Source organism: Anopheles funestus, chromosome 2RL, assembly GCF_943734845.2.
Source record: "Anopheles funestus chromosome 2RL, idAnoFuneDA-416_04, whole genome shotgun sequence".
In the NCBI taxonomy this organism is placed as follows: domain Eukaryota; kingdom Metazoa; phylum Arthropoda; class Insecta; order Diptera; family Culicidae; genus Anopheles; species Anopheles funestus.
In genome coordinates, this window is record NC_064598.1 from 58,848,401 (window position 1) to 58,867,243 (window position 18,843).

An 18,843-nucleotide genomic window follows, 5' to 3' on the forward strand; every position below is an offset into this window, starting at 1 on the left:
TGTGCTCAACTATGAGCAGGGCAAGAAGAAGAAGACAATCTAGGTATTTGACTTCATCTACCATTTTTCTTCTTCTTCTTGACTTAACGACCTCTGAGATCATTTCTGGCTTCCTATACTTATTTTAACCACGTAGCCGGCTAGTCACTTTAGGTTATTAAGGATGTTAAGGGAGGCCGGGCGAATGGAGTTTGATATGCGTTCCTGACGTGAGGAATCGGCGCAGTTTATCATATAGACCACTGGCCCCCTCCCCCTATGTCCCATTAAAATCATGTAAAAATCCGCTTAAAATAGATATTGTTAATTAATATTACATATTTATAGACAATATATGTTAAGCTTCGGTATAACAGCATTGTTATACACTGTATGAATGAATGAATAAATAATAATAATTATTATGTACTAACGATATTGTTTGTCATTTATGGTTTATTGTGTCATTGTAGTACAATCGTGGAATAAAGTGCAACAGAACCGAATGCAGCAGAACATACTTCTGAAGCTGTACTACTCAATCGGAACAGATCGGCTTCACACACCGCTTGAAGTAAGTCGCAGATAATCACGATGCTAACATTAACAACAGGGCAAGTAGTGATGCATACCCGTACTTAACTGAAATTCCTCATGCCCGTTTGTAGTTTTACAAACCTTGCTTCTCTATTCAGCACACTGTTTTCCCCAATTAATTAATACAGTTTTACCATATTTATTTCCTTTGTTAAATCAGCATTCTCACAACATGCCACAACATCGAATCCGATTCCTCTGTCTCACTATTTTATCTCACTCCTTATTCGAAATCACCCAGGATATATCCAGCAGATTATGGTAACGTCTTAAGCTAAATTGAATCATTTTGACAATGGCTAACAGATACATTGCTCCGGGTTTGAGCATTAAAATGATGTTTTTCCTCCACACACTGGTTGGCTCAACCTTAATTTACTAAGGAATCGCATAGTTTGCATTTGTTTATAGCACACGCTCGCCAGTGCATTGTCTGTGGACAAGAAGGGGTGATGACTTCGTAGTATTATTATTATCACTGGCAAACGTATTAGCCATCTCTTTTGTGGTATCGCATTCCGGATTGCTAACCGGTGTCATACTGTGTTGAGGAGCAGCGTCCGGTACCAAACGTCGCAAGAATCCGGAATTGCATCCCCAAGGAAATACCCTGCAAGGAAGGCAATCTGTTATAGCATTGAGTTGGTAATGATAATTATATCGAACACTCACCATTTGATGGCCAACATTAGGCGCAAATATCCGGGGATTATGACGTACTTCTCATTTTTCTGGACACCTTCAATGATTTTATCTGCCACATCATTCGAATCCAGAGTAGGGACCCATCTGCGTACAGGAATATGTTAAAATGTAAAATAATGTATGCATTTGTCCAATATTTGGACTATTGGATATTTCCAATAGCTTTGTGTATGGCAAATTGAAAAATCAAAATTGAATAGTCGAATATTGTACTTTGGATCATATAATTGAATTAGAATCTTTTTATACTGGAACGCAATTATTCTGAAAGCCATTCTTATAAAATTACAAACAGATATTAATTTACTACAATCATTTAGCATGAACATGCAAAACTAAGTGTTAGTACTATATTTAGTTCTTACCTGGAGTTTACATCGTCAAACATTCCAGTCGATTGTATAAAATATGGGCAAATCACTGTCGTAAAAACACCTTGGGCTCGAAGATGTTCAAGTTCCAACCGTAATGCCTCATCAAAGCCAACCTATACTCGTTCAGCAAGTAAAACATACATGAAAAAACGATAAACTGAGTGATGCTATAAATCAAATTTTCCATTAACACTTCCGCTACTTACCGCAGCAAACTTACTGGAACAATAATCGACCAGTTTCGATATACCGACATGGCCAGCCAGAGAAGCGATAGTTATAATGTGTCCATGGTCGTTTTTCAACATTGCCGGTAGAAATGCCTTTGTCGTCTAGAGTTGGTTCACCGGAAATGACACCAGTAGAATAAAATAAAGTCTATAAGTTGTTTCGATTTCGATTTCATTCGATGAACACTTTTGTGCGTGTATGTTTAATAGTTCACAAGATTCTCTTTCTTGTGTTATAGCTAACTAGCAATCACGTACCGGTCTGTCTACCTATTTGGGAGTTAATTAAAATTCAAAACATCTACGCAACATTTTCCTTCGTATTATTTTAGTGACTCTTTAGCTAGGCAAATAATATTGGGTCTACAAACAAGTTTCCAGTGTTTTATTAAAATTAACACTGCATTCGTATCCGTTCTTTAAAAGAAGTAAAAGTGTAACTAAGACCTATCGTTTAATCCAAGAAACGTAGGAGACAGAATGTCTGATAAACTGCATGAAAAAAAACACATTCCAAGCTCAATGTGCAAGTTCCATGGACAATAATGTGTAAAAATATAAAATTCCCTCGCTATGCACGTGACGAGTTTAGAAGGGTGTCATGTATTACAAATTGCTTCCAAAATTCGTATGAAGCGGATATTTAAACAAAAATCGCCCCGGAATAAAATATTAGATTTGAACCCGTAAATATCTATGAAACATTGCTAGGCCACATTTTGCTGATCTGCTCAAATAATTATTTAGAAAATAGTGTAAGATTTTTCTACCTTGCCTACCTTGCAACCTAGACTTGGTACTAAGCGGCTGCTACTTTTCAGATCTTTGCTGAAAGTTTTTATTTGGAATATATTTCGCTTTCGTTAAGAATATCATAAATTGACTTGACTCGTTCTTGGGCTTAAAAATGAGAATTTTAATCTGTAATTCATAAATTGCATGATAATTGGAAAATGTTCAGTTTGTTATGAAAAATCTGTCCATTAAAAGCTATACAGCATTTGTTTAACAATGTTTGTTCAGTCTAATTTCTTTTAGCAGCTTACTTGAACACCCAACAGCCAAATAAAATTATCAAACCTACCGATTATCCAGTAGCTTACCCAGAAATGTGCCAGTACGTTGACGCTGAAAGATCGTTCTATCAAGTGATCCGGAGTGTCTAGAAGGGCGCGACCAGATACGACACCTGCATTGTTGAATAGTAACGTAACCTGGAAGTAGAAGTAGGTGATCGTATTAGTACAGTTCTAACGTAGACGGTATGTGTTTAGTTTCCTAAATATTTAATTTTCTAATGTAGATTAGTGGCTGTTTATACATAAGATTAGCACACATGTGTGAATAAAACTATAAAAGGGATTATCTGCAGTATATAGGATGTAGATGTTGTTATTGTGATTTATAACTTCTCGCGCAGTTACTAACGCGACAACTCTTAATGCAATGACTCAGAACTATACCCGAAGCGGGTTCCACCACTGCTTCCTGGGGTCAGCAATTTTGATCATCTTAATTAAACACTAAACTAGTAATTAATGGTACAATTATTTGTCGGGTTCGCGTATGTAGAGGGTTATTCTAATGACAATGCCCTTCGGTAGTTTTTGTGCACCTAACAGCGGACACATTTGCATTGTGTATGAATGTTTCTACCAGTTAGACGACGACGTTATGAATGAACATGCTAATTACACTGTGTGCTATAAAGAAACATCAAGCATCTACAACTTTTCTTAAATGCAACAAATGCTACTTTCTATACAAGAATGGATAATGTACTGTTAAGGTAAAAAATCAAACGATCGTTGTAACATGTAACAAGCATACTTACATCACCAATGTCTTCCTGTATCATTTTCGCATACTTGTACACCTCTTCCTTGTTCGAGATGTCCACTTTGTATCCTTTACAGAGGCCTCCTAAGGATTGGATCAGCTTCACCGAGTCATCTAGCCCTATTGCAAGGCAAAAGTACAAAAAAATCATTCATTTACTGACGACAATGAACCAATGCACTGACCTTAATACAACAATACAACACAAAGGGTCATTGGTAAATGGAGTAAAGGCTGTAAGCATGCTGTAAATAAGTTCTTTTGCATTGCATATTAATTTTCAATGGTCGGTTGTAGCATAGAGTTAAAGTTCAAAGACATTCCCTCCCTACAGTCATAAAGTAAAGCTGATTATTATTTAGCTGAAGTAAATATAGAGGTTTAACTTTTCTGTGACTTTTTTTATTAGTTAACTGCATTGCAGAAGATTCAGATACATACCATTTTCAGATACATAGAAGATTCAGATACCATACCAATATAGTGCAATATTTGCTAAAGTTATAACATATCCAACCAGTATTCATTGCCATGGTTTACCACGAATACATGCTATCTTTTTTATCAATCCTGCTGATCTTGACCCAGTGCAATACAATCTTCATATTATGATTGAGCATCCTCCACGTGCAATGAGTTGATGACCTCGGTCTGGTTTTCGGGTTTTCTGATTGTATTTTCTTTTGCGTACGCTGTTTTTTGCACTTCACAAAACCAGTTATATGCCCTATTGTAATTTCATTTTCCTCGCTCGCCCATCATCATTGCCAACAGACGTCATCGGTTGCATTCGTGCAGATCATTCGTGAAAGGAAGCAGCATCCAATCGTTTATCTCCTGCCCAAGCGAACGTTGTTAAAACGAAAGTTGACAACGGGAAAAGTAAGAGTAAACATAAAAGCCAATGCGTGTCTGTCTGTGCTTTGTGGCGACCTTGAATATGTTGCAGTCTGCTGTGAATTTACATCATGGGGACTAGTATGCATATCATATGTTCTCCGAGTTTCGTCAATGTCAGCTTGAAAATTTTATTTTCATAAAAAACACTTGCTTAAATTTGGATGTGGTTATTTTGGTAGTGAAATGTTTTTTTTATGTTACAGTTGTTAATTAATAATGTTTCTATGTTTTTCCACATTTCACGTAAAATTCGTTTTTTTACTTATATTTATGCTAATCAAATAAAACGTATTTTTGGGAAAAATTTAAACATTCACAGATTAAAGATTTAATTCCACATAAAAAGGCATTCCATGAATTAACACATTTTATAATTCACAAAACTCGGAAAAAGGCTGTACATATAAATTGAAGCATTATATTTTTCTATCACTTTTTTTTATTTATTTTATATAAAGATAATAATCACATATATTGCTTCATTGCTATCTTCAATGAATAATATCGTAATCTTCAATTCAATCTGAAAAACAATCTGTAGTGAAAATAAATAAATTAACATTATTCATATAAACACCTCACGATTTCGTCACAACTAAATGTCGGCCGATCATTCACATCTCAAGATGCAACTCACTCCCCAACTGACTTTTTAACCTTCAATTAAGCCAAGAAGTACAAGTGTGTAGCAGCCGCCATCGGTATGGTCATCGATTCAATGGGTTATTGAAAGCTTTAACACACTCACTGGGCGTTGTAGTTGCAAAGCAAGATCATTTGACCTTCGACAAAGCTTTGTGAACTATTAGAAACGTGATGCCAAATTTCAACATTACCCACTCGGCGTTAGTGGTAGGGTATGTATCAAATGTGATGTATGTATCAAGTACGGTTTATCCCATTCGTGTGGAATAGTGATGAAAAAATCACATGCTCATCTAAAGCACATCGTCAACCCTTGTAACAACAAGCCTGTGCACTATTGAACCTACAATGGACATACAGGTTCGTCCAAACATAGGAAAGGCACTGCAGCAAATAGAAGTATCTTCAATTTTATCCTAACTCAAATGTATTAACCCATAGTGCCAATAATATACATACTTCTACCGGGCTGGGGAAACAAGTACGTCGTTAAAATCTTGATATTTCCTTTTTTACCATGCAACAAGCCATCTACGCGTGCTGGTATACGCTTACACAAGAAGTCTACCATTTTCTGAAGCTTCATGACGACGCCAAAGTACCTTTCGCGTTTCTTTGGTGAAAAAAAAACGCCTCATTCGTGACATTCCGTCATTGGTGGTGCAATAGCATTATACTTACACAAAACCGACACCGACCTACCGCTGCTTACCTAAGCCGTCTTTACTAATGCCTTTCGGACTGTTTGAATCTTAATTGTCGAATACATACCTTCCTGATTTATATCCCACAGCACAACCTTGGCGCCAAGCTTTATGAGTCGAAGGGCTAGCAATCGTCCAAGACCACCACCACCGCCAGTCACTAAGGCTATCTCTCCGTTCAAGTCTTTCTTTGGTACGCCGAATATTTGATAGTAAATTGCCTGAAAGCATATGAAAAATGATGCAAAAAAGTTGTTTAAAACGTAACAAAGTGAACACTACCACACAGCAAATATACGGAAAATTTATCAAAACAAATACAACCATCCTCTCGACATTCACGGTCAATTGTCACCGGGAAGAAACGCAAACAAAAGGTTGAAAGTAAAACGCCTGTAAAGCTGCACATAGCTTTATTGCTGATCAGTGACCATGGTCATGACATTATTTGCTTTCCAATTACTACACTCGTCCCAGCTCCGATCGATTGCGTGGTGTTTAAATTGACATACGTGCTAGAGATAACCTCCAAATCTTCTCCATTTTGGTTTAACGTAGCTTCTACGTCAAACATTTCTCCCTTACATTACTCCCTTACGGCACTCTACACATATTAGCGGCTGTGTCTTTGCAACATTGCAAGTGTATGAAATCAAAGGCATAGCGCTTCACGAAGACAAAACAAACTTACGCCATTTTACAATTTGTTAATTTACTTGAAGGTCAACCATATAGGCAAGCTTAACCTGGCCCGGTGTTTGAAGCTACCAGACCAGATATTCACCGAGAGCTGGAAGCATCATTTGCTGCTAAATCGCCGGCATTAAACGCAAATGCGAACTGATGCGCCTATTCATTCTGTTCCGCAACTCGCGTCACTACCCCTTAATGTCTGGGTGTGTTAAGGTTTACATTATTGCGTACAGCCACTCGATTACTTCTCCCATTTTATAGAGGGAAGAAGTCGTTTTAATAATTACTTCTTGAAAATTATCTCGAGATGTTGTTTTTTTGTTACACGGCACCTGAATGCAAACAAATTTCAAACGCGGCCTAACACACGCTATACACATACACACGTCGATTGCAATGAATCTCGCATAATATCATTAGTACCCTGACCGATGGCTTGCCGAGCCCGAGACTAGCAATCATCGAAGGATGTGAGAAAAAATTGCCACCTGTTACATAGTCAAGCCCATTTAATTCAGTTCCATATACTTTGAGCTCTCGTGACGCTAGAAATTATGTCCAGGCTACATTAAATCGTACAGTGCATTTAATTGTTTTAACTCAAAGTTCAAAAAGCGATTTATTCAATTATACTACATTAATTAAATAAATTAGTTGTTGCCTCTACGGCACGGTGTTAAAGGTGTTAGCGACATAGGTCGCAGGTTCTGCAACTAGGACTGACTATTCTACTACGTGAGTAGAGATTATTGAGCAAACATAGACAATTCTACGAAAAATTGAGCATTTAAAAAGGTTGAAAGTGAACAGAAAGTTTCTTAATTTTATGTTTCATTCTCATTCAATATTTAATACATCGTATTATTTAGAAATAAAACTACAATCTGTAAGTTAAATTACCTAGCGAGAAAACGTCTGTTCTACCTAAAGGGAGCTCAAACCAGTCGAGATCCGATCATGGATTGCGTTGGTTTTTGTGTCGTTTCTTGCGAAAATATTTTAATTATTCTAAAGCAACGAATGTTTTTTTCTTATTATCGTGCATTATATCAATATCTGGGAGATTTAAAATGATTGTTTATTTACTACCATTTTCTTTATGCTACTTTAGAATGTTTATTATATGTCTGTCAATGTTCTCTCTCTCTCTCTTCTTGGATTTTAACAGCCTTACAGGTAACGTCGGCCATTTCTGGCTTACTAGGCTTATTTTTACCACGTAGCCGGATAGTCAGTCTTTGCTACTTGGGGACGGTCCGGATGGGATTTGAACCCGATCCTGCCGTTTGGACCGGCGCCGTTGCAAAAACTGTCACATGCCCCAATGTCTGTCAATGTTGTTCTTTACAATTTTTCTGATACAAAATTTAAAATTGTATTTTTACCTTGGTTCTTAATATTCCTGTTTAAAAAATGTCAAATGCCCTTTGACTTAACCTACTGCTCATCTGAACCCGTTGGATGAACTTCATCACACACCATCATGGTTGCATGGGTATTATGCGGCAAGTACGGCAGATATAACCGCGTACTGTTGTTCGATTACTGTGGCCGTGATAGCAACATGTTTAGCCGAAGCATAGTATGGCAAGACCGTGTTTGCACAATACCGTCTTGCTGTACACCAATAGCTCAAATAGTTTGTAAAATGCAACGGCTCCGATGAAAAAAGCCGCGTTCGAAGAGTTTTTGCATTGCATTCGCTCTATCGGTTAGGTAGGGCTGAGCTGAAAGGGTTGCATAACTGTAGGAAATGCTGCGATGCAATGCCTGAACTGGCTGCACCATTGGGGCTTGATCCGTTGTAACCGGTCTTCAGGTGAATGAATCTTTATGTTCTCGAACGTACTATTGGTACAGCAAAAATGGCAATGTAAACCACTTCTAAACGATTACACAAGATGATAGAAAAACTACGGAAATTTACGAGCATGCTCTTGTAGATTTGTTTTCAATAATCCACCGCGATCTTGAATCGATCCTCCATTTAATATTTTGCATAAAAAAGTTAAAGTTTATACCAATCCTGATTGTTCTCACTGTAATACTGGTAAAATTTTGAAACAAAATTAATATACCAACATCTTTTGCAGCAAGGGGCAACTATGGCGTTTAGTGAAATGTACGTATGACGTGAGTTCAAAAAGATAATTGGATCGCGAAAAAATTTCTCTTGCTACGAATTCCCTACTGTTGTTATGTTGTTATGTTCTAAAAGATATTCGTTGGTAATACATGATAAATGTTAAAATTAATTCATTTCATTCACTACCTACCTGCAGTATGTATCCTAACGACGCTAGTAAGAACACTATCACATCCATCATCGTTCGTCGTATAGATGGCTTATTCCGGGATGGATTAAGCTCGGTCTGATCGAACGAGAAAGGTTTTCCTTTGGATGCTAACATATTGTTTAGTGTAGTTAGGTATCGTCGCGCCAAATTCTTTTCAAAATTCCCGCTTCTGCAAAACCGCACTCTTTCACTTTCAAACTTCCGTCTTTGTATGCGCTTGTATGCGTCTAATAACGAAGCAAATGAAGTAAAAACCAGTTTTGCACTGCACCCGCCGGCACCAACAATTTCACTCTATCACTTTTACTTCTTTCTCTTAGCTCACGTGTGTTATCTCTTCTGCATGCACTGCAGAGTCTCTAACGACTACTTCAACACATGCATCGCTGGAATCGTACTCGCGCTACTCGGATTGTTGGCGAGCTGTAGATGAAGAAGTGTGAACTACATATATGTAACAGAAATCGTTGCACGGTACTGGGTTACACCACTGCTGTAACCGTGCAGCTATTAATTGCACTATTGTCTAGTAGTTTTTTTTTCAATTTGCGTTCCACAAACATGATCATTCAAAACGACGGTGAAAAACAAAAACACACATATATACATACAGCCAAACTTTATGATACACATCTCATCAAAGGTTAAAAGCACACACCACAATGCATCCTTATGTGCGAAATATTTTTTTTCTCGTTTTATAATCGAGCAGTATCTAACATCTTCCTTTTATTCCAGCTCACTCCCCTTTAATTCATTTTTCATTTCCCTTTTTACTCCCCCAGAGCAGTGGAATATTTCAACTTTGCATTACAGTTGTTAACGACACAATGCCCGGCTATGTATATTATGTATTTCCGCCCCAAAACCACTCTTCCCAGCTGTGCGGTATTTAATAGTGTAACAACAACGGGGACGTTAGCCATCCCGTTCACATGAAAGCATTTTATTTCGTGCGTTTCACTTTCATGTGAATCTGTTTTCAATTCACTTCAAATACGGACCAAAAGATAGTAACGAATGACGCCAATAGAGCAGTTGTTTCTGCCGAGAGTAGTTGCTTAGTGAAAAACATTAATTTTTTATTTGCTTTCATTAAAAGGCAAAGTAGGTCGCTAACAGCTTTTCGCTAAGTCGCGTTTAATCTTGAAACGAGAACAGATTCTTACATCAAATTTTTACTAATACTGTATGAATAATTTAAGCACATAACACACTTACGACACTCGTATGTCGCAACGCTTGCACAGTTGCGTATATGGCGGCGTATGGAATTAAAACGTTAAAAGTTCACAAGCGACGAACCCGCGCAACCGTTCACGCATCTAGAACAGCACTACACAACAACCTCAACGAAAGCTCACCTATCACATTCGCTTTGCCAAACGCACGATCGCGAACGATCAACGGACGATCAAACGTGCACCACCACTCTACACTACGGCTGGCAAGCATCTATCTGGCCCCATCTGACTGCCGAGCATCTGGCCCCGAGGACGACGATGGTAATTGAAGTTTGTAATAACTGTTACCGCTGCCGTGCTTCGTGTACTTGAAGTGGAAGTCTTTCGCGTTGTTGCTCCTGCTCGCTTCGACGTTCGACCGTACCGTTCCGTGTCTGGTCGCAGCGATACACACCAGGCCTGGATATGAAACCGTACGTTTCCACTCGGGCAGTTTGTTTCTTGTTGCTGCGATACTCCGAACACTATCCGGCTATCCCACTTGTTTTGCGGCGTATGTCCCTGTCGCTTTTCTGTGTGTTCGCTTTCTGTTTCGATGGTTTTTCATGCGAGTGCTTTTTCATTCGTCGCGTTACTCATATCATTATAATGTATTTTATGCAGCCCCGGACGGTGCCATACCTCTTTTTATGCTGTTTTATGCGCCAGACTGACGATGAGCATACACGACATTTCGTTCGTCTGTCCGGTCGCGTGCTGACAAGGGCATCAAGAAGCAACTTTGCATCTTCGCTTTGTCAACAATGGGGTTTCTCATTCTTTTTGCAGTTCTTTCCACCGAGATGAAATTATGCTGGCTGGAACACATTTCATGTTTTTCTTTATTTATGGAAGTGTAAAGGTATTTGTAAATGAATAGATGGTGCACTCACAAAGTTAGGATTGACATTCAGTTTTTTTTAAGTTATACAATTAATGTATTGCTTCTTTTGATAAATTTTAATGGTTAAAGGCTTTTTAGGAAAAGGAAAACATTTTAATCAATGGTTTCTTTATGCAAACTTATTAAAAAAAAGTTCAACTATGCTTATTATAATCAATACAATCAAAACAAATAGCTTTTGTATGGATATGCTTTTCTAAATATTATTAATTTCTTCTTAGAAACCAACTAAATGAGTTTTTTCTTCACATGAAAATTTTGCATAGACAATGTATAACTGTTGCAGCAAAATAATAAATTCACAAATAAATACATCTCTGTTGGCTACAGGAACACAGTGATACTAATTTCATTATGACCTAATACTACACACTTGCCATGTTGTTGCATAAGGCGTCGCAGTACAATGTACCTCCGTAAGATAAGAACCAACACTGCATTGCTTCAGCGTTTATTCGGTTATGGAATGAAGGTGTTTCGTAGGTACGGTGTTTGAAAACTGACCGTCTTGCAGGAAGGGATGTGCAACTTGTGCTATGTTGTTCGGCTTTATTTACATACCACGCTTTGGCCCACCACATGATTTCACACATCGCAAAGACGACCACAATGTTTAATTCTATCGTCGCTTTGTAAAACTTTGTATGAGCATTGGCGTGGATTCTCCCGGATGCGACCATACTACAAATCAGAAGCCAATGTTCAACAGTCCAGTGTATACACAAATTCTTTCTGTCTTCACTTTACGCCACCGTACGCTATCGTTTTGCATTCACCAATGTTTACGCAATGTCCGGCCGTAAAATTAAGGATTTTTTTCTTAATGTCAATATTTATCGAATTCTTTGTGAAGCGTTCACCTCCCGGGATAACACTCTTCTACCCTACCGGTACATTGTATTTCGGGTCTTGGATAATCTCAGGTCCCCTTACCGTCACCTACCGATAAGCGACGAGCTACACCGATGATCTCGATAGCACAGCTGAATATCACAAAATGTAAGAATTGAAAGCGAAAGTAATCACTTTCTCACGAGCTGCAGTTTAAGGTGTTTGATTATTTCGTTTAGCGACAGTGCGAACGATGCCGGTCTAGTACCGTTAGCGTGTCATCACAAAACAACTGTGGTGAATATCAAAACACACACAAACTCTCCGTTTGACTGTCCGAATCGTAGTGCGCATGTTTGCGGCATTGTTCAGCGAAAAGGATCAGTTCTGTCAGTCGTACACCCTTGATGGCACATTTTTACACATTGAACGCACCGTTACCCGTTGCTTTCGCACTGGGTTATTACAGTTGTTAGCCCTGAACACCTGAATTCGAAGCGGAAGGTAACCGTTAACCGTTGAAAGTACACCCAGTTTAATAGTAATAACTTTTTTTTATATCGATTAGTTGAAACCAATTACCCCGGTTTTGGTCACAAAATTCTAATGACATTGATCTGCGGTACAGAGCGACATTGACAACTCCCGCATCCACGCGTACCGCAAACAAGCGTGATAGTGGTAAAACCAAGACAACGATAATAAAAAAAAAGCTATGGAGAACTGCAATCACTCCGTTGCTTTAGCCGCTGATGGCACATTGCGGCTATAAGTACAAAGCCTTTCATTACAACCAGGGGTCCATGTGTACATAACCTTCTCCAAGGCTTCGGGGCTGTGGTCACTCGTCATTCAAATTCCACTCTTTGCTCAAGTAATCTCTCAAACCATACCAACCGGACCGATCGCTGCTGATCGCACATGGCTTTCTTACGAACACACCGATATGACCGCACAGGCACATGCAGAAAACGCACCTGCACGAGAATTACCATTAGGGAAAGGAGGTCAATTTCATTATAACTTCGGTACGATGCCACCAGGTATATGGATGCGAGTGGATATGTGTGGTCTGGTGTTCGTGAGACGTCTTCAAATGCTCACACGACGGCGACGGTGCGGCTGTATTCAAACGAGGAGCGGCCAAAACAAGCGACGTGAAGATACATCTAAATTGCTCGACTAATCATTACGAATCATAATTGCAGTTGCCAAATGCGGTAACCTTCTTTCTTACCGCACGCGAAGCTCCCTCGGGTACGTGAGTTTTTTCCAAACACCTTTATAATCGTAACCCATTACTCTTCAAGCACCGGTAGATCTATATGACGAGCGTTTATATACTGTTTGAAGGAATTATACGTTACAAAATGAAATAACAAAATTATTTAATATTATATGAATTTAACATAACGATGAGGTCGACGTTAGCTGGTAAAACTCGAACTATAATTAGGGTTAATTTAAATGTAAAAAGTTATTTGAAAATTTTTGAAACCAACACTTTGTTTGTTGATTAAAACTAGAATGGCCTAAGGTCTAGCTCTCCATTTACTAGTCGTAAGTGTAAATGTCGAACTTTATTGATGACCAGATTTTAGAGAGGTTTAAATCATAATGAAACTTTTCTAGGTTTAACAAGCTCATTTAATTTAAATTACTAAAGAAGCAAGATTTTTAGAATAATTATTTACACAATGTGATATTTTCAAGGCTTACCCAGTATACAGTTGCTAACACATTTAAAAATAATATCCACAATAACATCTTACATTCTTTAATTTCATTTATTTTTGTATTTGTTTGTACACTTGCAAAATAAATATTTTGGAAAAGAGACCATAAATAATACAATTTAAGCTTAAACTAAGTTTTTCACTTTCCCGGAAATTGCCTTTCATCAATTCAATTCCCGCACCTCATTTTGTGTTTCAGACAGTTGTGGAAACTCGTCAAATATATTGAATTTATTTTTGGTTTTGAAAGTTAGCACTGTGATGGTTCTTCCTGATGGTAGGGTAATAATTAGAGACTGTTGTCCATGTCCATCGATCATGTCGCTTTTTGTGTAGTACACATCACTGCAAATGTTAAAGAAACCAATTTGTTAGACACAAGATATTCCTGTTAGCTTTGTTATCCTTACCCTGTCTGGAAGGAAATGTTCTCTGTTGCATACTGTGAGATGGTATCAATCGCTCTGTTTGCACTATCCAGATACGCACCGAACAGACCGGAAACCCATTGTTCAACACGTGGCCAAACCATACGACCAATCGGTGTTAGAATGACTTGTAGTATTGGCATCATAGTGTCATACCGTAGTAAGGGTTTTGAATCACTCTGCCGCGGTTCGATTAGTTCCATTGTGGTTGTATCGATGCCTGCACTATCTTCGGTAGTGTCCACACCGGTAAAAAAATCCCACAAAGGAAGTCCATTGGTGCAGGGCACAATTAGGAGCAGCATAATGCTGGTAGCAAGTATGATCATATGGCGATGCTGAAATAAACGCACAGTTGGAACTTATTTTCTTCACAATATGTATGTTACCACGGATCTGTACCATTGGGCGTAATATTCACTGGAACCTTCACCTGGAAACACTGATTTGTTAATACTTTCGCGAGCAGAATACAACTGAGGCGTAGAAATTTCGACGTCTAACAATTTCTCTTTTAAATTATAAACGAAAGAAGGGAAAGAAATAGGCCGATAAAAGGGGTTCTGTAGGAATGCCATTATGTATCCAGACGGGTTTTCCCTCTCATTATGGTGATAGAATCTTCCTCTTCAAGTGGTTTTGGAGGGGGTGGGAGATATTTACGGAAAGGGACAAAAGAATGTTGTAATTGTAAATTATTTTTGGCATTTTTACTATTGTTTTACGTAGACGGCGATCAAAGTTTTCTTTATTTTCATCCCAAAAAACGCGAAGAGAAATTGGTTTACATTTAGAGTTTTCCCAAGAGTAATCATAGTTTACCTTAAATGACTTTACAATTGAAAAACATTGAAACAATTCCTTTAATTGTGTAAGTATGCTATTGAGCTATATAAAATGAGCATACATATAATGTGCCAAGCGGAATAGAGTTATAGCAAAAAATTGATTAGGAATTGGTAAGATTTTAGGGATTTTAGGCCTACGTTGTGCGCTAGAATATTGAAAACCATGTAAATCAGGCATGAGCAAACTGGGGCCCGCGCTTGTTAATTTTATATCAAATGTTATTAAGAATTAAAAGTGCAAATTTTCCGGTTAATACAACACTCAAAACTAAAAAAAAGATTTTTAATCCTAATTCACTTTTCAAAAATACAACAATGCATCTAGTCCGAAAAAGTCCGGATAAAAGCAGCTTTACTACAATAATGATTATATTAATGCACACTGCAATGTGGCCCGCCAACCAGTTTTTGATTTTAAATGTGGCCCGAAGCTCTAAAAGGTTGCTCATTTCTGATGTAAATGGATTATTGGTCTTAATGAGTTTGACATGCCTGCGTCAATTTGTATCGCTAGGGCACTCGTGAGTGGCCCATCCTCAAATCGTGCGTTTCATTGATGAAATAATCAATTCCCGGTGCGCAGAGAGCGAGACGAACGGACCATTTTGGTCCGTTGACGTGTAGTTTCGGAAAAAGTTTAGGACAAAGTTGGTCGCTACGGTTTTTCTCTCCAAAACTTGACTATTTTGAGAGCGGATCTGTGTAAATAGAAGGGTTCTTTGATTGTATGTGTAAACCGACAGAGTTTGCTCAAGGTAGAATTATTTGCATCTCGTCCTGAACTGTTCATCCTGCCTCTTTCCTCTAGCGTAAAACCCACATAGTGAAAGGCTCAGTTTGCTGTGCGCTAAGTCCAGGGCGGACGTGTTGTGGGACTTAGAAAATTTTGAATCTGTGCGTGTATGCTGCGCGGAGGATTGGAAATGTGCGCTTTAGCTTTGTGCAGTGCAGTATTTAAACAAGTGTTGCGATTTAATTAGAATTTGTATGTCTTTTCAAGCCATTAACGTGTGGTGTTAGTTTTTTCCCTTCACTCCGTGCTTGCTTCGGCAAGCGCATTGAATTGAAGTGAGGAAAAAAACTTTCGGTACATGTTGTGGAAATTTCTTCGCTTTTTTACACGCCGATGAATACAGTTGGTGTTGTGTGTTGTGTGTGAAATAGTGATTATTGTTCTGGTTGATCTTGTGCCGTACGATCAACAAGCCGCAAATTAGTTTTCGCATTTGATTTGGTGAAAAATGATGTCAAATATCCTGTACGCGCGTGTTTTTGTCTTCCTTTTGTGCTTCTTGCTGGCGTCGTTCGCCGTTCGCTCACCCCATTCGTACATGCAGTGAAGGATTGTGTCTTCTTCTTCTTCTTGTGGGTTTTGCCCGTATCGTATGCACTGTATTCCTATGTGCAGCGAAGGATCGTGTTTTCGTCATTCTCTTCGGCATCATTCGTACGTGGAACCGAAGATCACTGCTTGAACCTACACGCACACAACGACAGAAATACGGAGAGCGCACTCTGCAATGGAATGCTAGGAATGGTCCGTTTCTCTTTTTTGCCCTATGCTAGCACATAGGAAATGGTCCGACCATGTCTTCCTTCGGACCATTTTTTACATGGCGCTTCGGACCATTTCTCCCACCATTTTTTGGTCCGTTTCTCTCGCTCTCTGCACACCGGGTTTCTATATGTTTTGTGTTTGTTATTGAAAATTATATAGGTATTGTTCAATTTTTGCGCTTTAGTTAATAGAGTGCTATCCCACGTGGAATTTTCGTGGAATTTAAGTGCAATATCGTTTGTATTTAAATATATCGCCTTTAGTTAGTTGCTCTTAATTCATTTCGCTGTTCACGTGGCTTTTTGAAAGAAACAATCAAGCAAAACTCATTAACATTCTTTTTTTATTTTTTTTTAAATTTCGTTAAATTGCCGAATATTTGCGAAATCTCTTGTATCAGATACGCTGTATCTCACGGACCATACGTATTTTTAAAGCGTATCGATCATGTGTATTGGACGTTACTGAATAATAACAAATGACATTAGTTTAGTTTATTAGTAAAGTCTAGTAAGCCAGAAATTGCTGGCATGACCTTAGAGGTCGTTAAACTAAGAAGAGAGAGAAAGATCTAGCCGATACAAAATTACAAGATAATGAGGTCCTGAAAAATATGCATTTGAAAACGTGAGATAAATGAGGCGAGTGTAAATAAATTGAATCTCTTAAACTCAAATTTATATGTGCCCAAATATGAAAATAAATTTAAAACCTTCATAAATATAACAAAAGAAATAACAGGAAATTAAAAAATGAATGTGGGAGTATTTTGTATTCCCCTGAAACAAAAAAACAAAAAAATCCACATTCGAAATGTTGTTTGAACTAGGTTTATGAAATATTTTCCAATCCAACATCATTAAAAGCAGAGAATTACTAAAGCAACAACTATAAATTAAGTTTAAAAATAATGTGTAGAAAGCAAGAATGAGATGAACCTAAAACAAAATATTTGTTTACCATTTTATAATAAAAAAAACAATCGTGTTAATAACGAATTTGTACTTAATATGTTAATATACTCCGAATCTGTTACTAAACTCAGACTTTTTTTTAATTTCACGCAAGTTTTGAGTCCCACTTTGGTTTCCTTCACTACTGCTTTAACATGCTTTTGTCACTACAACTTCAAGAGTTTTTCGTCTGTAATTGTTAACCATCCCTGGATACATTAACCTTCAGTGGGATAGTTCATTCTGTGTACATGGGGACTCTCGGAATAGGATTTGATTTTGGTTCTATAGTGGAAAGAACGATGCCACTTTTACTAACTATCACGTCACCGATCTCGACAGTGAATATACGAAGCGTACAAGTTTATGTTGGCCGGTTGTGTTTTAGGTGTTTTTCAAACAGGTTTTTCTCACTCTGCCAAAATAACTTTGCAATTCATTCAATTTCAATTTCATGCCAAATATTGAGCGTTTTCTGGTTATTGCTTCTTTACTGTGTATCACTTGCAAAAAAAAAGTAAATATAATTTGCTTTGCAGAAACTTGTAAAAACATGTTCCAGCGGCTAACATGCGTAAAAGCCAATTTCTGCATTTCGAGAGTAGTAATTTAGATACGAAAAATGACGAACATTGAATACGCAGAACTACGAATGATATTGAATTCAAACCTAAACCAACTGATTTAAAAATTGGCAGAAGCATTAACTGTATCTCATATAACAACTTGTTTTCGTTTACAATTTGTGGAATAGATTTGGAAGCTCGGAAAGCAATGCCAAGCACATTGTGAGACAAGCAAATGGAGCATTGCAATACCCCATTGTGAAATGTTTCTTCAATGATTCCAAAGGAAGTTACTGAACAATGATTCAAAAGGAATTATCGGAATGTTACTGATGACGAAAATTGAACATTATTTAGAGAACTGTAAGCACTAAAAAATTTTCAGTTTCACCTTGTAATGTCTAATTATATACTGCAAACTCAACCGTCACTGCCGAAAATCCATGTCCTGCGTGTGGTGTGAATCAGTACAACAAAACACCAAAGTTGTGGAGTACACAACAATTACATTTACTTATCAGGCGCTCCAACCGCTTAGTACATTTGAGATACGGCAAGAGTCCTTTGAATCTTCCATTCAATATTTTATAAGAAGCTTTCCGTATTTTTGATGACACGTGCTACACGATAACACGTGCGTTTACTACACGTGCACGTGTAGTAAGTGCTATATTAGAATTTGTTATTGCAGTTTTTAAGTATTGTACGCATTTTTAATCTTGACAATTTCTTTTATTCAAATAGAAAAATATAATCTATCATTTATGCTAATTTTGAAATTAAAATATAAAAAATATGTAAAATTTAAGTATTTAAGTAGTAAGAAATTAAGT

At 37.7% G+C, this 18,843-nt stretch overlaps 1 protein-coding gene across 11 annotated transcripts; it reads right to left on the reverse strand.

The window, feature by feature from the left end:
- Nucleotides 1-417: 417 nt before the first annotated feature.
- On the reverse strand, nt 418-12,522 carry LOC125766169 (short-chain dehydrogenase/reductase family 16C member 6). 11 transcript variants are annotated; one of them, XM_049431879.1, is made up of 9 exons: nt 12,504-12,522; nt 8,943-9,386; nt 6,041-6,194; nt 3,720-3,844; nt 2,989-3,099; nt 1,862-1,987; nt 1,647-1,768; nt 1,249-1,365; nt 418-1,186 (listed from the first exon to the last, which is right to left on the reverse strand). In XM_049431879.1, exons 2-9 carry the CDS (start codon nt 9,075-9,077, stop codon nt 982-984), a joined length of 1,095 nt encoding a protein of 364 aa, XP_049287836.1. In that variant the 5' UTR covers nt 9,078-9,386; nt 12,504-12,522; the 3' UTR covers nt 418-981. The 11 variants fall into 11 exon arrangements, with proteins under 11 accessions (XP_049287836.1, XP_049287832.1, XP_049287834.1 ...); XM_049431875.1 differs by lacking the exon at nt 12,504-12,522 and adding an exon at nt 12,034-12,144; XM_049431877.1 differs by lacking the exon at nt 12,504-12,522 and adding an exon at nt 12,117-12,135.
- Nucleotides 12,523-18,843: the final 6,321 nt, after the last annotated feature.